Source organism: Thermobia domestica, chromosome 11, assembly GCF_964235325.1.
Source record: "Thermobia domestica chromosome 11, izTheDome1.hap1.1, whole genome shotgun sequence".
NCBI lineage: Eukaryota > Metazoa > Arthropoda > Insecta > Zygentoma > Lepismatidae > Thermobia > Thermobia domestica.
Window position 1 is genome coordinate 18,318,519 of NC_137464.1, and position 21,796 is coordinate 18,340,314.

The window sequence follows — 21,796 nt, forward strand, 5'->3', positions numbered from 1 at the left end:
CATTGATAATACATCGCGAAGTTTCATATAACGGTTCTAAATGTATTTCTTTTGGAATAAGTGAAATTAGTCATAATATATTCTTTTGACTGTAACAGCTACTTTAGTGGACTTGATATTATTTATAACCTTGACACTAGAAACTATGTAAGTCACATACACAGTGACTGTTAATCCCTAAGAACGTGTAATTGTAGTATTGTTACTAAATTTAGTTTCAGAAGGAGTTCGTACGAGATCAAGGCAGACAGCCGCTGTTCCAAAGGCAACACCACCAGCACCAGCGAAGGCAACGCGTGGTCGCAAGAAGGCAACTCGATCTTCAAAAGCTCTCGACAGCTCACAAGACGAATCCATGGATTCCGAAACAGAGCCTCAGGTTGAGAAGAACAACGCAGAAGGTGAAGTAGATAAATGTAACGATAAGGAAACAGTGGAAAATGGGAAATTAGATGATGATTCTAAGGATAATGAAAATGCTGAAACAAACAAATTATCTAAAGACGGTTTGGTAGAAAAGGATGAAAGTGGAGGTGGTGATGTTACTGCTAAAAGGCAAAATAATGAGGAAAATGTTGGTGAGGTAAAAGAGGATGTTGCTGTTACCCAAAGTGAGGTAAAAGAGGATGTTGTTACTCAAAGTGAGGTGAAAGAGGATGATGTTACCAAAAGTGAGGTAAAAGAGGATTCTGTTACTCAAAATGAGTCAAAAGAAGCTGGTATCCAGAATAAAGAAGCATCTCCCGAGGAAAATGGAGGCAGCGAAGTTGAAAAACCTATTGAGAATGCCGTTCAGCCTGAGATATCTAATGAGAATGCAGGTGAACCTTCGAAGGAAACTGTCAAGAGTGATGTGAAATCATCTGACGTCGAAAAAGCCAAAGAGGAAGAAACAGAGAGTGTAGATGATGATCACGGCAAGGAAAAGGCTTCATCCATTGATGAGTCACAAGAAATGATAGTTCTGGATGAAGTTGTGGAAGATGAGTCAGAAGATGAAGCTGGTAAGTGATTTGGGTAAATAATAGTGCTTTGTGTGAATAATATGTAGTCAATATACAATTTCTGCGATTTTTAGTCTTTTTATTGTCACGTATAAATTTGAACTTGGAGAAAAGTTCAGTATCATCTTGTATTATATGCTGTTGATGGTTCATTTTACTTTAAAGAAAACTTTAGGCAAAAAAGGAAATATTATAAAATCAAAATAGTAGATGAAACAATAGTCCCGTTCAAAAATACCTGGCCACCAACTTTTTTTAAAGTAAGAAAAAAAGTTATTGAATGTGTGTATGGAATAATTTGTTACGTAATATTTTAATAATACGTTACAAGAGATTAAGGAGACACCTTTGTTAGATTCGAAGTATTTGAAAAAAAAAAAGTATAGAACAAAAAACGAAGTAACAGTAATTAAGATAAGAAAGGTTTGTCCAATTTTGTAAATAAAATTGAATATTAGAGAAGCTCGTTCATTATAAAATTTTAAATAAACACACTAAATAGATGAACCTCTAGTAGGATATGTTGCAAATAATTTAAAAAAAAAAAAAAAAAAAAAAAAAATTCTTTATAGTCCACTGACAATATATGTAGACATTCGCGTCCCAACATTGATCTGAGAATGTGTTGGTATAATTCCTAATTGTGGAGACCACAAAAGTTAGTCTTACCTAGACGTCACAATTAAGGATTCGAGATGGATAATCAATAAGTGGCACACAGTGGTATGAAATAATGTTTTGTGTTCTTGTAATGGTTTCTTGCTCTGCTATACATAGATAGCAAGAAATTTTTGAAAGTGCGAATTATAAAAGTGCCGGTTTTCGTAATTTTGTAGTTAAACTGTTAGGAGAGAAATTTGAGCATACTTAATGTCGAGACTATGAGGCATAAGTAGAATTATGGTGACAAAGGTCGTAGAAAAGAAAAATGTGCTACTTACGACGGTTGATAAGTAAATACTGTTTCGTGGCAGTAGTAGCAGATACATTTGAGGAAGACAAGGAACTGCATCATGTTTATTTCAGCCAAACGTGAGTAATTTTTAAGCTATTGTAAATATTGAAACACAGTATCGTGAAATTTCAAAGTTAGCCATGTTTAAGTTTCATTGACCCTGGTTCAGTTCTTTCCTCTGTAGCAAAGAGAAGCGTAATTTTGATTGTCTTGACTCTAGTTTTTAGCAAATATGAGCATGAGAGCACAGAAGACTGTGCGGAATTCTTTGTTAGAATATTTAAAATACGGAGACACTTTATCAAAGTTCAAAATTTGCAGTATTTTCGACTTCGTGTTTCAATTTTTCAAATTAAAAGTCTTGTGCGATTATGATAAATTTCCACATCAATAAATCGATTTGATTAGTTCAACATCAGTATTATTATTATTTTGGTGCATCCTTCATTTCATGTAAATATATAATATTGCAGTTCATAATTATAATTCAATTCTCTAGAGAAGTACGTCGGACACAAGACCAGATATTTAGAAAGTGATTTTACCAAATTTTGAGACTTGTGTTTATTACATTTACATGTTTATTGTTTTTGTTGTATATTGGCATAAGTTTAAAAAATATATATTTAGAAGTGTAATCTTGCTTGTAAAATTCGTGGTAGTTTCTTTATGAGAAAATAATACTTTTTTATAACTAATGAACTTTTCTTACTAACGCTTACATTATCTTACACTAATACACATTATCACTATCTTCATAGCTGCTATTACAGGTTTTAACGTAATATATTTCCCTTCTGAAAGTACACCTCTTCAAAGAAGTGAGCTTTAATATTTCTGTGGAACAATTAGACTCGTTTCTTCTTGAGTAGAATTAGCATTAGCTTCTGTAAATCTTAGAATTTTCTTCCGTATTCTGTTCTTTCTGCTGTTTCTCTAAATCTTAATTATATCCGCGAGGAAGATAAATCGTGTTGTTTCATGGATAATTGTTGTGAGGTGGGTAGTTTTAATTTGGTTCTTTTTGCCATATGCGTCGTAAACCTGTTAGCTGAACGTAAATTCAAACTGTATGTACTTCGACTGAGACTCAAACCCAAGTGTTCCGCAGTCAAGGCAAAAATTCTAACCATTTAGCTACAAGACATTCCTCTGTTTCATGGAAAAGAACATGAGAAGATATTGCTTAGCTAATTCGCCTTTCTTTTATTATAGTTCTCAAAATAATATATAAAAAAGTACAGATTGGAAATAAGGCTACTTACAATGTTCCGCTATCAGTGATAATTCATCTGTTGCAGATTTTACCAGTCTTCATGTAAACGGTCTTCGGAAGCTTCCATCGTTTTAATGCGAGAGTGGCGTTCTTGATATCGTGCATTAGTGAAAATACTCCCCCCCCCCCATCTCTTTTACTAACAAATCATCAATCATATTGCTAGCAAGATATTTTGTTCTTAAATATTATTTTGACCAGGTTCTTTTGTTGAAAAAAAAAAAAACTCTCTCTACTCTAGCTATTATCACAGAAGTTTTCCTTTTCGTTTTTTCAGTCGTTTTTCATTTTCTGTTCCTTTCAAACCTAACCCTATCATTGCGTTTCTGTAATATGTGTCATACAGTGCGAGGCGCATGAAAAAAAAAATGAAAAAAAGAGCGGGTTTATAACTGATGAAGTTGAGTATGCCATAGTATTCTGTGATTGCAGCAGAGATAGAATCGTTCGAATGGAGTTATGTGCGTACGAGTAGCAGTAAGATGAAATGGCTGCTGTAATACAAAATACTGCCAAATGTGAAGTGAGATTTGTCACACGATTTCTGAACGCGAAAGGACAGAATACAGCTGAGATCCATCGGAAATTATGTGCCATTTACGGACCGACAATAATGAATGAAGGGATGATCAAACAATGGTGCAGCGTGCTTGGGGAAGGGCGTTCAGATGTTCATTACGATGAGCGTGGCGGAAGGTCTAGTGTTCAAACGGATAAACTGGTGAAACGCGTTAACGAAGAAGTGCGATCCAATCACTGGTTCACAATAACTGAACTCGCCAAAGAGTTTCCACAAGTGTCAGCGAAAACAGTGCATCGAATTGTAACTGATAAGCTGGGTTATCACAAACTGTGCGAGATGGATGCGAAAAATGCTGACAACAAAGAATGACAGCTTCACGTGAGTTCTTGACTTTCTGGGGGGAAGGGGGAAGATGAGAGAGATCTCTTTTTCTCACATAGTGAGGGGAGTGAAACCTAGATACCGCGCGCCATAGAATGAAGTAGTAGTCAGTGCAGTGGCAGCACTTTGGTTCTCCTAAATCGAAGAAATTCAAACAAACACCATCAACTCACAAAATCTTGGCAATTTTTTCTTGGGACCAAAATGGTGCGATTCTTGTGAAATTCTTGGAACCAGGGCGAACAATTACAGCAGATGTGTATTGCCAAACATTGAATAATCTGCGACATGCCATCTAAAATCGGTGGGGAGGAATACTACCGTCTGGAATTCTTGTGATCCATGTTGGATATATGTGAGTGGCACGAAGTGCTTTCAAATGTAATAACTACTGTTACGTAGTTAAGTGAATGTATAAGCATGTAAAAATAAACAGATAGATTGATGTTTCAGATAAGATTACATGGAAGACTAAGGAACAACGCCTGCGTACACACAGCTATTTGTATTGTTGAGACAATTCAAAGATTTCTCTGAAAAATTTGTCATCCCCCTTACAGTCCCGACCTTGCCTCCAGCGATTTCTTTTTCTTCACCTGAAAAAGTGACTCGCATCGAAACGTTTCGACGAAAGTGAAGTACTTAAAGACATCAGTTCTGGACTGGTTGCAATCTTAGGCCTCAGATTTTTATACAGAGAATATATAGAAGCTTGTGCCATGATACCAGAAATGTCTAGAGGTTCATGGTGAATATGCTTGAAAATAGCCTAGGTATATCAACCACAATAAATATTCTTCTTTCATTTTCTTGTAAGAAAATATCGACCTTTTTGACATGCGCCTCGTATTTCACGCATAAAATTGGATGAGTGTTTTGCATACTCTTACTTTAACGATACCTTTTCTTCCCACTCATATTTAAGATCTTAAATTGTACTGTTACCTTAATGACTGAGACCAATGTAATCTGCCTGTTGTACTTTCTGCCCTTCAACTGTCGTACTCCACACATTTGCTTTTAACGTTTTAACATTTATTTCATTCCATATTCTTAGCTTTTCCTCAATTTCGTTTCCGATTCCACTGTGAGAGTTATATCATACACCTAACTTTCCTACTTCCGATCAAAATGATGTTTCATTATGTAGACCTTGCCTACGTATTTTTCTAGATAGATATTTGAGTAGTGTTAGTATGAGGTAACACGCCGTTGAATTCTCCGTTCCAACTAGAATTTCTTCCGTTAGTTCGTCTTTTTTAATTCTGATTGCTTCATATGAGGCGTTCCGGGTAGTAAGGGTGAACTCAGCGTCGGGTCAGTTTTTTTTTTTTTTTTTTTTTTTTTTTTTAAATCCAAAGTAATAATAAATAAAATTTCAGCAGTAATAACTATTTATTAATAGAGGAGCGTTTTGTCGAGTTCGCCATTACTACCTGGATTGCGTCATATAGAAGTTTAAATACTTTATTCTTCCATCTCACTTCAACCTAGCATTCCCTTCAATTCTTCCATGTCACTTCAACCTAGCATTCCCTTCAATATGTACCAGTTCATTCGGTTCAAAAACTTTTTTCTAAATCAGCAAACATTAAATGGAGTAAAACCTCCTAATGTTGGCTACCGTTGTTTGCGCTAGAACTTGTCAACTTGTAGAAAATGTAAAAAAGAAACTTCTAATTTAACTTCCCATGGATAATGCCCTGTGGGTTAAAGGAGATGAACGATCAAGGAAAGTGAATGATCGTGAAAGAATAGATGGTGTGAGAATGTGGGGGAAGAAATCGGGAGAACTCCGAGAAAAAACCCACGGACACGATTTTCTCCACCTTAAACTCTTATGGATTGAGATTGAACCAAGGGCCCCTGGCACTAAAGGTGAGTCCTCTATTCCAGAAAATATATTCTAAGAGAGAAAATAACATATTTTGAAAATAATGATGATAATAGTGTGTTTAGTGAATAACACAACAGAACAGAATTCAAAATACCAAATTACAGCATCTACCGTATATTGCCTACCTACAAGTGCTACCATACATGAAGTACCAAATTCATTATTTCTTTTACTCCTTGTGCCGATACCAAATGATAAATGAACTTGTCAGCTATTAGAAAGCCACTCCCAAGTGTTCCTTACAATAAAAATGCTTTAAAGACAACATGTAAAAGGAAAGAAGTTCGATGACTAACACGTTCCGACTGCCTGAATACATTTGTTATTAGACAAGTTGGGTTAGAAATTTTAAACAATTACTTAAAACTCACACCGTGTCAGTTTCACTGTATATACCGAGAACAAAGACTAAAGCAATAAGTGTTTCCTTTTCTGTAGTGTCTGAACAAGTTTTCTTGATTTTACGAAACGCAGACGGGAATTTAATATTAAAGTCATAGAAATGAATTTGTTAGAGAAGGACAAATTCTTAGACAGGTGTAGAGAATAGTTAATAATACAGCTAATTTTACGTTCAGTAGAAATTAGGTCAAGTTTCAGAGGGGCAAACTTAACAGGTTTTTCGATCAACTTTCCGCCGTTTACCGTAAACAAACCAATATTGTGTCTTGAGATTTTACATTTCCTGAAGTAAAACTAATCTTTTTATGTTCCTCATGAGAGGTGATTCATAAATTATTCAATATCCACAACACAATGCTTGCCATATATGAAATGAAATTAATTATCTCTACTCCGTCCATCCGTTTTGTGTTTCTTATATACAGGAGTTGGACAAAAAAATCTAAAACGTTTGCAAAAGTGTGAAAATCATACCTAGTATGGTGTGGGGCCTCCTTTTGCGTCCAAAATAGCTTGGATCCGACGTGGAATGGACGTATACAGCTCCTGAATCGTGGTATGAGGAATTTTGTACCATTGTTCCTCCAAAACATGCTCCAGTTCCTTAAGGGGTACTGGTAGAGGGTAATGAGACCGAATACGCCTATCTAACTCAGACCACAATAGCTCAATGATGTTCAGATCTGGTGATGGTGGGACCCAGGAAAGATGTGATAACTCCTGGTCATGCTCCTCAAACCATGATTTCACCGTTTTTGCAGCGTGACAGGGTGCCAAATCATCTTGGTAGATGCCATCACCATCAGGGAACAATATTTAGGCCATGGGGAGAACCTGGTCCCCCAAAATGGCCTCATACGCCTTAGCATTGATCATTCCATGCAGGGCTCTGATGGGACCTGCAGAAAACCACGATACTGTAACAGAACCACCTCCATGCTTTACAGTTGGGAGCAGGCAGTCTGTATCATAGGCCTGCGACGGTGGTCTCCATACGTAAACACCGTTGGAAACAAGGTGAAAGTCGATTCATCGGATCCCATTACGTGTTTCCACTGCTCATGAGTCCATGCCTTGTGGTTCTTGCACCACTGGATACGCCTCATCGCATTTACTGCTGTGACCAGGGGTTTGGCGATAGCGGTCCTGCCATGAATTTTCATTTTATGAAGTTCCCGTCGCACTGTTTTCGATGAAACATGGTTCTGTAGGCCGGAATTGAGTTCATACGTAATTTTCATTGCAGTGGTCTTCCTTTTAGCTGCTACAATCCGTTTTAAAGCCCTTCGGTCCCTATCTGACAGGATTGTCTCTCGACCACTGTTGTGCTTTTCAGATGTCGTTTGCCCATGAATTGTGTATGCCCTCGTGACGTTGGACACAGTGCCTTTCGATACCCCCCACGTTTGCTACTGTTGCCACTGAAGCTCCAACCAGACGGGCACCAACGATCATGCCTCTTTGGAAGTCTGTGAGGTCGCCCATTTTACCGCACTACTTTCACACCACGACACTCACAGGTGAACTGGTTACTGCTGACGGAAGAGGAAGATCCACATGACATATTGAAAACAAAAAACGATCGGCAACCGCAACACGTGTTGTACAGTGGAGGGCCAAACTTACGTGTCCTCTATAAAGTGTTTTTAGATTTTTTCTTTGTCTAGCCCCTGTATTTTTAACAAACCATCATGGTATGTAAAAAATATTTTGAGCATTCTTTCGTTCGGACTTAGTTTTTTTTTTTTTTTTTCTTATTTCCATTCAGTTACCTTTTCAAATTGTGTTCTTTGCCAAAATCTTGTGTCTCTGGATATTTATTTGTGTATTGTTCTTTCCCAACTTCATCGGATTTTCTTCGCAGCTATCTTACTATTCTTTCCTTTTCTCCGTATTCTCTTGTCCCCTTTTGTAACTTTTTTTTTTTCATTATATCTTCGTAGCCTGATTCATTTCTGTTCCTGTATTTTTTAAATTAAAGTACCGCGTTTCGGATTTTCAAATTATTTGTTTATTTCAAATCTTTTATTTTTAAAGATCTAACATCGTGTATTGTACTTCTCTTCTTATTCATTTTTCTGTTGATTGTCATTTGCAGCCATCATCAGATTGAAATCTGAGATGAGTTTGCACAAGAAAATCTTTGCTTTCTTTAAACACTGAAAACTTTTCAGTATTATGGCATAATGTATTTGATACCTTTCTTCATCAGTTGGGGGAGTATCTATGCATATTTTCTCTTGTGCTATAAACCAAGTATTCTCACTTACGAGATGATTTCCACGCTCGACAGGAATGAGTTGATCGCTGGTTGAGTTGGATTGGTAGCCAAATATAGCGGAATTATAGCTAAACATATCATAACAAACCGCTATATATAAGGAAGGAAATTATTTTCGATCAGTTGGTGTAAATAGATGTCAATAGTGTTGTGTTATTTTATAACTTCTCAAATTTCAGCGCCTCAGACATCCAGTCATTGCTGTCGAGCTATATCTTTATTCTTACATGTTTCCCATTTCATACTACCTTCCCATCCTCCATAAAAGTATTCTTCCATTACAATTACGTATGCATCCCTTTTCTCCTTGATTTCTTGTCAACTTTCATTTATTTCTTTAGTTTCTTGCGCAGTGCTCAGTGCATATTCCTGTATCAGATCCTGATCTCTCTCTCTTCCTTTCATGATCTCCCTCGTGGATATGTGGATAGCGTGCACGCCTTTGGCGCGAGAGACCTGAGTTCGATTCTAGACGGGAGCTCATTTGATTTTGGATTCCATGTTAAGCTGTAGGTCCACGTTTCATGTAGCCTCGCTTCTGAAGGGGCACTAAACTCAAATCACATCACATCACACATCTTTTCCCCTTCATTATAACCTTACTACCAATATTTTCATCTGTTTCAATTGCCCAGGAATTACACGATTACAGGTAAAACGTTCTATATTTATCATTTCCTACTATCTTCTTACTTAGCTTCGCGATTTCCTACAAATCTAGATTATTTTGTTTCATCTTTTCTTTTAAGATGTTATAATTGTTCTTCCTGAAACGTGGTACATATTGTTCTGTCCTTATTCTTTTCTACCTACTCTCAAGTCTATTGCCGTCTGCAGTTATTCCCTAAGCTAATAGTCTTTTTCAAATACTCTCTCCTATTAGAGATCCGAGTTAGATGTTGACAGCGGATTTTTTTGACGTACGTGAAACAATCTTACATGTTTCGGTGCCTTTTTATTTGAGTTAATCTGTAGAAAAAACTATGATAGTTTGCTGTTTCTTTGAACATCGCAATATCACATAAATTTGATGTCATTTTAAAGTGATTGGAAGGAAATATACCTTTCTGATAACCATGTACTGGAACACATTTAACCCTTTGTTTCATAGTTGTTATACTTCTAGATTGCTTTTATTTTTTTTTTCCATCGTTTTGGATCATTTGAACCACCTCTTACAATTCTTATTGAATGTAGTGTTGTAGTCTTGGATCGTGTATTATGGCTTGAAATGAAAATTAGCTGCTTGATAGAAGAATAAACTTTTCATTCAAGATTAGGGCGAGTTTTGTCATTGGCGCTGATTTTAAACATTTGGCTGGAATTATTTTGGAATATCTTCATTGACAGTTGTACGTTGCAGTTGAATAAGACGCATAACCATTTAAACCTTAATTATAAATGCTGTGAATTAACCCTTTTAAATCCTGGCCTTTTTTGGTGTTTTTCTCGAGTCTCAGATAAGCAGCGACATCATCCCTATTATGCTTCATAGCTCGTTTTTTTTTTTTTTCAGAATAGAACAGCTTTTCAAACATTACCGCTTACATGTTCCTATGATGTACCGGAGGGGAAATGTTTGAGGGAAAATCGTGATTTGGGGGATTAAAAAAAAAGATGTTTGGGGCCCTCTGGTCCCCACATGGGTCTAGGCACAAGACATTAAAAAAAAAAAAAGACTGTGTACTAAACAACTGTACCAAATTTTGTTCTCATAGGTTGAATAGTAAGGGAGAGATTTTTTTTACCTATGTGGGAAAGCATCAAAAATGCACCCAAAATAGGCCTAAAATCACAAAATGTAACTTCAAAATTTCTTGACACGTCCCTATTTACCCTAGGATCATGGTTTATAGCTCGTTCTCTTCAGAATAGAGCTGCCTTTTCAAAAGTACTATTCAACTGCCCCTATGATGCACCTGAGGGAAACAATTTGCAGAAATCCCTAAGTTTTTCTTTAAGAAATCACTCTTTTTAAATTTTGGGGCCCTCTGGAGCCGCCCCTGTGTTAACGCAGACATCAGAAAAAATTCGGGAAATAGCAACTGGTATACTGAGTCCCTGTACAAAATTCCAGGCTCCTACCCTGAAAAGTAAGGGAGGGATTTTTTTTAAAATCCCCACAATGCTCCATTTCACCTTAAATGACCCGGATTAAATATAAAATTTTCCGAAGACGTCCCGAATTAGCCTAAAACCATGGCTCATAGCTTGTTCTCTTCAGAATAGACCTCCCTTTTCAAAAGTACTTTTCAAATGTTCCTGTGATTCACCTGAGGGGAAAAAAATTCCAGAAATCCCTCAGTTTTTCTTTAAGAAATCCCTCTTTTTAAATTTTGGGTCCCTCTGGAACCGCCCCTGTGTTAACGTAAACACCAGAAAAAATTCAGGAAATAGCAATGGGTATGCTCACTACAAAATTCCAGGCTCCTATCTTGAAAAGTAAGGGAGGGAAAAAAAAATTTAAAAATTCCCCACAATGGACAATTTTATCTTAGATGACCCGGATGCCTGCTTATACAGGGTCTCAGATAAAAATTTCCTGGCACGTCCCTAATTAACCTTGGTTCATAGCTCGTTCTTTTCAGAATAGAACAACCTTTCAGACGGTACTACTTGCATCTTTCCGTCGTATATAAAGCGAGTAAATCGGGAAGAAAAAGAATTTTTTTTAAAGAAGATCCTGGTTTTCTCCCTCTGGAGCCGCCCCTATGTTAATGCAGACAGTAGAAAAGAATCAGGAAATAGCAACAGGTATGCAGACTGAGCGTACAAAATTCCGGGCTCCTATCTTGAGAAATAAGGGCGGGAAAAAATATTTACCGATGTCCTACGTATATTCCCAGAACATTGCACATGTCTGCTTATACAGGGTCTCAGATAAAAATTTCCTGAGACGTCCCTAATTAACCTAGGACCATGGTTTATAGCTCTTTCTCTTCAGAATGGAGCACTCTTTCACATCGTATTTTTTTAAATTTCCCCATCATGTACCAGAGGCAGGAAATTCGAGGGAAAAGGGAAATTTCCCTGAAAAAATCGTATTTTCTCCCTTTGTCACCCCTCTGGACTCCGCCCATGTTAAAGTACAGAGCTGAAAAAAATATGGTAAATACTAGAGTATACACTGAATGTTTGTACACAATTTCAATCTTCTAGCTGCAAAAGTAAGCCCGCCAAAAAATAATGAACTTAGGTGTAACAAAAAATATTTTTCCCTTATGACGTCATTCAGTTATGACGTCATGACCCCGAGATGCAAAAAAAAAACCCACGAAATATGTTCTACAATGCTTCTATGCTTGAGAAAACACACACAAAAAAAAAAGAGGTAAAAAGCTTTATTGGTTCATTTTTATGCCCAAAAAGAAGACACTGCTCCATGGGAACTATAGTTCCCATAAAATTTAAAAGGGTTAAAGGAGAAAAAAGGAAGACATGTTATCGAGATATCGTTTTTTAAGAAATATCCTCGAATAGAACTATTGTAGCAATAATAGATAATTTATTTGATAGAAACCAGTACTGCTTTGCTTTCCTTCAAATTCGGAAACATTTGCTTGTTGGTATTTATTTTTCCGTCTACTGAAACATGTTTTTATTTATTTTTATTCATGACTTCACAATTTAACGAGAAAAGTACTTTTGTTTTTGTTTACATATTACATAAATTTATTTTTATTGTTGCACTACTGTGAAGTTCATTTGGTGTGCGTATCGTTTAAGATGAGAAGTAACCGAAGTAGTTGCATAAGAATTTCAGGGCTACGAACATCCTGACTTTTTACTATTATTATTATTATTATTATTATAGGTAAATTACATCATGATACCTTTAATTCTCGTTTGTTTACATTCGCACTCTCCTCTGATTATGTAATTACGCGTCTAACTTAAATTGCTTCATTGGCCAAAAGAGTCAGCGATTAATATACAGGGTGTTTCAAAACAACACCGACAGCGTTTGGGAGGTGATTCCTGACACCAAGATAAGACAAAAAGTATAGACCAAAGTGGGTACACAAATGCTTCCTTTCGGAGTTATAGGCTGCCAAAATCATGAAAAAAATAAATTTAAAGGTCTATAGCTCCATAACTGTGGGACCCACCATAGTCGGGTCAAGATTTAACTAGGAACTAATATATAGGATATCCAAAAATCCATGTTTCAGAATCCTAAGGTACTCACGCAACATTTTTTATAGAGGGAGTCTGGCTACGGACATATAGTCGGAAGTACTCACCAACCACCTTTATAAAAATTGTTGCGGAAGTACCGCAGGATTCTGAAACTTAAATATTTGGATAGCGCACATATTAGTCCCTTAAGTGAAGTCTTGACTCGACTACGGTAGGTCCCGTAGTTTTGGAGCTACGGACCTTTTTAATTTTATTTTTTCATGATTTCGGCAGCATATAACTCCGAAAGGGAACATATGTACATTCAAATTGGTGTATACTTTTTTGTCTTATCTTGGTGTCAGGAATCATTTCCCAGACGTTGTCGGCGTTGTTTTGAAACACCCTGTATATTGACGCGTCAGTAGTTCGTGAAGATCTCCATAATAATTAAGATCGTGACGAGTATTAGCAATATTGTATTTAACCAGATTAAAGTGACTCTAGCATTCACACCTCTGTTATTCAGTTATAAAATTTGACTACAAGTACTGAGTATCCAAGGGTAAATTTTTCCTGTTTCATTTAACGTGTGCCAAGTAGATCCATCACTTGTGGCTTCAATATTAGGTCGCCAAAGTTTGGAAGTCGCTGTAGATTCATAATGTGGAACGAAATTTATTCTTTCGGTGTGTAGTTTCTTAATACATGTAAAAGATCAAAAATAAAAATTACAACTGTTTTCTGGATCTTAGTAATACATGGACATACCATTTAGTAATATATTTATTGAGAAAGCTGACCTCTCTCAGAAACAATGACCATTTTATTTGATATTTCTTTGTAAATAATAGGAATCTATAAACCAAGTATAATAATGTTCGTATAGTGCACAAAATATTTTACATATGAAAGAGTTCTCGTGGATCTCTTGAATATATGTGTAAAAGAAACCATTTTTTCTAGGAAGTACTCCAGTAAGCGTGCAGAAGAAATCAGATCACTTCTGCAACAAGATATACTTTCGTATGTAAATACCGAGTTAAAAGTTTGATTCGAGTACAGTGGTGAAATAAACAATATGATTATCGTGCAAGGTCAATAGTTAAGTAGCAGGTGTGTGGTAACGTATGACAAATCTCAGTTGCTAACTTCTTATTAGCAGACGAAGTAATAACGGAGCAGTTTGATATAGAAAAGAAAAAATAAATAAATTCAAGTCTCTGCTACGATGAAGTTTTGTGTTCAGCCAGAATAGCATATTTCCTTGATATAACCACGCGTTCCGTACACCTAATATTTAAATATTGTGTTCGCTGAATATAAATCACTGCTATATCCAAATTATAAAATGTAATCTATACCGATTTCTACCTTTGAATAGACTGAAAATACTGTATGTTGCTTTGAAACTTTGCGTAGTAATTAGATACTCTTCTATCTTCCTAGCAGGCAAAGCTTAGCAAAAATCAGCCTCCATCGACGCAAATGTAAATGTGAACTTTGCTTTTTATATAATGTTACGAATGCATTTTAATATAATGTGCCTTCTAGAAGCTTTTACTTTTCGCCGTTTTTTGATAAAGAATTCCCTCTTACTTTTAGGCACTGGCGCACCTGAGGAAGAGGAGAAAAAGAAAGCAACTAATGATAAAGTACCGGAGTTGGACGATGCTCCTCCACCGCTTCCAGCAGCACCATCTCCACGTGTGAAAAAGGAGCTTATCGCAGGAAGTCTGTTGAAACAAGTGGAAAATTCTTCATCAATTCCTCCGGTTGAATATCAAAAGAAACTAGAAGATGAAGAGGAAGTAATTTTTGTTGAAACAGTTAACAAGAAGATTGAGATCAATAGTAGTGATGCAACTTCAAAAGTTTCTGGAACTGGAAAAAAGGATGAGGACGCGGACATCCTTTCTTGTGTGAATGACATTCAAGAGTCAATAGAGGGTGGACAGTTTATTGAACTCGATAGCATATCAAATGGTGAGGATTGTAAACAGAGCGTAGATGCAGGTAATGAAGATAATCAAACAAAGAAGCAAGAGGAAAGTGTGGATGCTGCTGCAAAGGCAACAGACAGCTCGGACACTCGAGACAAATCAGAAAATCAGAAGGAGACTCCTGATAGTGTTAAAGAGAAAGAGCCACAAAGTTCGAAAAAATCAACGACAAAGGATGAGACTAGTGACGCAAGTAAAAAATCAGAAAAATGCGACGAATCCGAAGACTCGTCAGAAGTAGCTGTAAGAACAGAACCAGATACGGAGATGGTATCTGACGAAGAACTTCCTACAGAAACTTCCAAAGATAAACTTGAAACAGAAATGGTTTCTGACGAAGAGTTACCCTCCGAAACGGCTACGATGCCTGAAACTGAGATGGTGTCTGATGACGAACTGCCTCTTGAAAACAAAGAGAAGTCTCCGAAGGAGAAACAACAAAAGAAGGCCAAACAGGACGATGAAGTAGTAATAATTGACGAAGTCTCAGAGAAAGTAACAAAAGATGTAACCCAGTTGAAGAAAACTGATTCTCAGAAGAGGAAAGTATCTGAAGTGGAGTCAACCGTAGAAGAGAAAAAAACTGAGGAACCACCAAGCAAACGTGCATCCACTGTTGCTCAATCCAAGCCTCAAGCTAAGGCACTACCCACAACACGAAAAACTTTACCTGAACTTGAGAAATATTGGAAGGCAGTAAAGGAGGATCCATCAGACTTCACTGGATGGACGTACCTTCTACAATATGTAGATCAAGAGGTTAGTACGAAAAATTAAGAACTCAAGGGGAAAACGATTATAGTACTTTCAATGCGATCATGTATTTAATTCTATGAAAAACCCTCAGATTGTAATATGCTCGCGGAACACAGATTTTATTTTTTAAGAAAATTATCTGCCCAGTGATCAGTATTTGAATTACGTGACTATAATCGTTTTCCTCTGCTTTTAAGATTTGTATATCTCTTCTTCTTCTTTTATTCTAAAAAAAATCATTGATAAAGGCCATATATATTACGTTTAGAATAAGACTGTCGTAACTCAAAATCCGTAGATTTTAAATCGTTAATTTTTAATATGTAATAACTGTAATTTGTATGTATTTAAGAAAGGTTTTCTGTATAGTAATTAATACGTTACATATTAAAATAACTTGACAATCCTCAAAAACAGAGAAGATAACCACATTTCTTTAGATACATTTTTCGTGGTGATGATAGTAGGAGAAGGCTTACCTGTGAAATTAATGTTTTAGAGTTAACGACACTTTTATTTTGGGGTATGAAATATTGTATGAGTTAAACTGAACGCATTCGTTCTGAATTAAGCTTGGCATGGTAGTAGACTTGGCCCCGTATACAGGTTTGTGAAACATTATAGTGTGTAGACTTTTAGTTCCTGAGTTACGCGTAACATAAAAATCAAACGGACGAGGACATTTTTTAACAGCTATGCCTAACGTTTATTAACCAGTAAATTTGTCTATTAATGGTGTCAGGAAGTATCAAGTACCACATCGATACTTTCTAATACCACGTACTTTCACTCACTTCCCTGCCAACCTGCTTACCATTTTTAGTTTTGAACGATATGAGAGAAGAAAGTATATGATCGTGATAAAAATAAATAATAAAAAAATTCGAGACGACGACTATACATGGACGGCTACACGTCGATAAACTGTCCGTCCATTCGTTCATCCTGATGTAAGCATCTTCACTCGCCTAGAGGCCGTACCGTTTAACGTATCTGCACCAAATTTTAAACTTCAGGCTTTTAAAGAACTCTCCAGAAAGGTTTTCGAATTTTCTTTCTATCCCCAAAAATAAGAGTAGTTTACTGAAGGGTGAAAATAAATAAATGTTATTTTCTTGAAAATGGCTCAACGATTTTGTTTTTATTTTATACATTAGTATTTTGTTAGCAGCTGTACACTGTGGTGTAAGTCATTTCTCTGGGAAAAATCCGAAAGGGATAGATTACTCTTGGGGCTGAGTTTTTTTTTTTAACAATTTTCTCAAAAAATAACTCAGGAGGCGATTTTGTTGATATTTCGTAAGTACATTACTAACCTGATAATCCAACATAACTCGTTTGTTGTGAAAAATCCGTAAGGAGTAGTTAACTATCGAGTGATTTTCTTAAAATCGACTCAGGCGACTTGGTTCATATTTCATTAGTAACTTTTAATGTTTCGTATATTACTTCATACGAAAATATCCTCAAGGGGTAGTTACTTTTGAGGGTGAATTTTCTTCAAATGAAGTTTCTCTAAAACGTCTTATAATTTTGTTCGTATTTCACAAATGAATGTTTCAGTATAATTGCAGCATAACGTGGTGTAGTAGTTTAGGAAATTGAAGCGAGAAAGTTTAATGCGTGAGCCACACGTTTTATTCTAGTGTGCATGTATCTTGAATTTTGAGGGAAAATTACTGTTGAACTTCTTTCTACACCAATGGTCTTGATGATACATTATTATTATTATTATTATTATTATTATTATTATTATTATTATTATTATTATTGTATCCCATTATACTTCCAATGGCTTTTTTCAAAATTTGTGAGTTACATGGTATTAGAGTTACGGTATCGATCTCAATGGACAAGAATACAAGTAGACCAAAAGTCTGCGGTGGATAGTGATTGGGTAGGGAGTGATAATATAATCGCAAAATCAATGTAGATAACTATGTTATTATATTTGCGTAAATCTGCTCATGAAGACAATCTGAAAAATATAATTTTGGTCGCCTTGTATTTTCGGCTTTCATATCAGCAATCAGGTAGTTGATTCAGTGCGTTATTACTATCGAAATCTGGGAAAATAATAGTTGAATATCGTAATTTGGATAGTGTCGTATTATAATGTGTGTAGAATCTTCTATATGGATCATATAATCTCCATCTCCTGCATAAACAGTTTGAATCAGTAAAGAACAACTCACAAAAGTCATGAAATGTATTAAAGATAAAAAATGTAAACCGAAACTTCTGTTCTAAAATATAAAAATTTGATGCATTGTGAAAACTTTCGGCACAGTGAAGTCAATATAAACATAAAACTACCTTTTTACAACTTCAAAGTGTAATTAAAGAATATTTTGAAACTCAGAAAGTTTAGAAAAATAAATGCAAGCGAATCTATTGGGATGTTCCAGCATTAATAGTAGCACATGGTCAGAAATTCAAAACTGATCTAGGTCCAAGATTGTTTTATTATATCGCATTGTATTCAACACTGCTTTAATACTAGACAATTTAAATTAATTTTTTAATGAAAGTAGACATGAATCTCTGGTGGTGTAATAAAGTTATTGGAATTATGCATCATTTTATATTTCAATGCAAACTTTTCAACCACAAAAGGACATACTTACTACGAAGCATAATAAAATATATGAGAACTACGCCTACAGTGTTGCGTAGTTTTCAAATAGTTTTCTGAAATACTGTTATAATTTTAGATTGTATAAGTATACTTAGAGAAGTATTGGAATAATCAAGCGTTGCAAAATAAGTACAGTATTTTTTTTAGTCAACAGTCCCAACTGGCTGACAGTTAGTATTCTTTATTTTGCAGTTGTTATTATATTGTTTACACTTGTGCAGCAATAACATAAAAAACCTCTGCTAAAGACACTAAAATGGATCTCGCGACATTTATGAATGAACGGGCTTGAGTTCATAATAAGGAATAAGAATATCTAAATATTTCCATCTACATTTATGCAACCCAAAGCTCTTAAATGGTTTGAAGTTTGCATATTAGTGTTAAGCGAAACGTGCATATAATTAATATATGGCATATGGATAGCCACAGTTACCTATAAATTGCAAACAATGGCGTATTTTGGGCCTACCAGCGGTAGCCGTAGAATATGACAAAATGAAATTATTATATTTATTGATAATTTTATACTTCAGTATTTTCTTTCAATGATACAAGAGTCATGTATTTAGAAACATTCACTATTTTCGTTGCACGCAGTCTGTTTCGCTTCCTTAAGAGATCTTCGATTTGGTAACGTAGCAGAAACCATTTCTCTAGTTACTTACTGGCGCAAAAATCGTGTAATCAGCGCGTTCTCCTTCGCTTCATCTCAACTACAGCGTACGAACGGGCTGCTAGGTAGCATCAGTTGCGTATAGAGTAATCGGTTTCTTGGGCGTGCGTGAAGGATAGAGGGAACTTATACGAGAAATGGCAGCGCAATTTGGGGGTTGCTGGGAATTGATTCGGATATTTTGAGCCTCGTTCTGTACCGGTTTGCGTCTACGGAACGCAAATTGTGTTTTACAATATATTGCAATAATCAGCATAGCTGCTCGAATTACCTGTTGCACTATTTTCGTTATGTTGCGAAGGCTCTTACAGACTGAGGCTCTTGCGTTGGCTGATCGCCTATTTCAGTTCTTTATTACACGCAAACTTCCATTTACTCTGATGAGTAGCAAAATGTAGGGATACTTCACGCAGCACATGAAGATATAAATGTACGATCGTTTTTCCATAATAATATAAGCCTCTAATGAAGAGCAAATCATATTTATCTAATTGATAAAAGGAAAGTATGTTGTAAGGTTTTCTGTTATTTTAAAGATGACATAATAACGTGGAAACTGAACTATAATAATAATAATAATAATAATAAAAATAGTGTACAAATGGTATAAAGATTAGTGGTAGTCCAAGCCATCAAATCAATATACACCACTGATTGCAAAAACAGAATATAAAAAGAATTAGCGTGTGAAGTAACGGTCGTACGTACGTACTAACATTACAGTCTTATAAGGCCCACTACTGTGATCTTAACAGTGTTCTATAGCCTTTATGTCATCTAGGAAGTCAAATTGTTCCAGGCCTGCAAAATGCTTCACCACTGATGTTCGAAGGTCTTCGTCTGAAAGAAACTGTCCACCAAGGTATTTTTTCAGATTCGGAAAGAGGGAGAAATCTAATGTAGTTTTATGTGTTTGTAATTATGTAGTTTGGAATGAATAATTGGCACTCTTTGTGTATAACTAAATTAGAATGAAGTAGAAATGAAATATTGTTTATATAAAATGTAACTGCTTTCAAGAGCTTCTGCAAGATTTGTTGCAAAATTCTGGTATGTACTTAAAATTAAACTTTAAAAAAAAATTTATCTTTTCCCAGACTGATGTTGAAGCAGCGAGGGAGGCATATGACGCTTTCCTATCGTATTATCCATATTGTTATGGTTACTGGAGAAAGTACGCAGATTATGAGAAACGAAGAGGAAACAGTAAAAAATGTGAGGAGGTATGTACTTCCTGTATCATTGATCAGTCATGCTAAGTAGTTCCATGTAATAATACTGGAATAGATTGTATGAAGATTTTCCAGTTCTCATTCGTTCCAATTAAATGGAGCAGAAGCAGAAGCACTTCTGAATTCACCATATGAACAATGTTTTAAATGTAGTTAATGCTTTCTTGTACCTTTTTTCAGATCTTTGTTCTTTGGAAGTTGACAGATACGATTTTAGTGAAGTCATATGGTAAGAAGAGATTGTTTTCCTGGTATATCAGCAACGTTTGACAGACCTAATAAATAAAAAAAATGGAAAAAATTATATATACCCTTCTGTTTACTGATGCATGGTATAGAATGCATATTTAGTATTAGAAAAAAAAAATAAAAAAAACTTCCATCCTTATAATAAATTATGACCCCTATTGTTTCAAAACATCTGTGGCCTCTTTCGTATGTAACTTCCTCGGCTACGCTGCTAGACATGTGGCATGTTGTTACGTTTTTTTCTTCTGTATAATCCCTTAACTAGGGAAAAAAATCTTTTAAAAATGAACAATAATGCAGATTTATTCTACACTCTCAAATTATGATTGTCAAAATTGCTAAATGTGTTCTTGGAAAACAATTACAAGGCTGGAAAGCTTTTCTCTTATATTTGATCTCCTGAAAAGATGTTCAAATTATGTTGGTAAGTTTGAAATATCTCAAACAAGAAAACTTATGTTAAACACATGATATATTCTAAGAAATAGATGCGAAAATCCTAGCACTACATACTTCTAATTTTCTACTTTGTTTATCTTTTTTGACCATCGAACTTTGAAATGTGGAATAAACTTGCATTGGATTTCTATTTTTAAAAGGTATTTTATTTGTATTGTGGGATTTTCCAAAAGAAAAAAATCAATCAAAATGTCACACGTTAAGCAGCGTAGCCACAGAACCAAAATTGCGGAAGAGACCAGAGAAGCCTTGAAATAGTACAGTACATTTATTATAAGAATGTAAGGTGTTTTTTGTCGTCTTTCGAAATATATATATGTTTGTAATTTCATCGAGACCTCCCCAAATAACACTTATAATTTATATATAGCTGTTTTATTCAAAGGTTTATGAATATTTGTAGGAAAACTTCAATCAAACATCAGTAGAATAATATATATATATATATATATATATATATATATATATATATATATATATATATATATATATATATAATATATATATAAACGGAATTACAGAAATCGAAATCGTACACGATAATAATTGCAGAAAGACACACTGCAAACATTTTACTCGCTACTTTTTATTATTTATTTCTTTAAAGTAACCTGTCCTGAGAATATTCGTTGAAAATCTTCCAAAAAAGATGAAAAATGGAAGTTATAAAAGGGTGTAAAGTTCAATCTCATTAGAACTTTCCTCTCCAATTAACTACATGCGTTCAAAGAAACACATTTCTATTCTTAAAAATTATTTCTGTGCCCGTGGCCTGTTGATTCCGTTTTCCGTGTGTAGTAGAAGTATTTAAATCTTAAAATTTCCTTCGACGTCAGTACTTAAATTGTGTTAATTAGTATGAAAGAGGTAGTACAAACTGCCTCAAATAAATATAAGGTAGTACCGGAGTTTGCAGTACTGGCTCTTGAGTTGTTATATGAAGTG

At 35.3% G+C, this 21,796-nt stretch overlaps 1 protein-coding gene across 5 annotated transcripts in view; it reads left to right on the plus strand.

Moving 5' to 3' along the window:
* The window catches only part of LOC145663939 (pre-mRNA-processing factor 39-like), an 87,261-nt gene that overhangs the window by 20,153 nt on the left and 45,312 nt on the right, over positions 1-21,796 (plus strand). For 4 of the 5 annotated variants that reach the window (XM_081730155.1, XM_081730157.1, XM_081730153.1 and 1 more), the window contains 3 exons: positions 216-1,004; positions 14,444-15,600; positions 20,009-20,134. In XM_081730155.1, the coding sequence (XP_081586281.1) occupies positions 356-1,004; positions 14,444-15,600; positions 20,009-20,134 (1,932 nt within the window). In that variant the 5' untranslated portion in view covers positions 216-355. The remainder of the gene's footprint in view (positions 1-215; positions 1,005-14,443; positions 15,601-20,008; positions 20,135-21,796) is intronic. The other variant, XM_081730158.1, reaches the window with a different exon arrangement.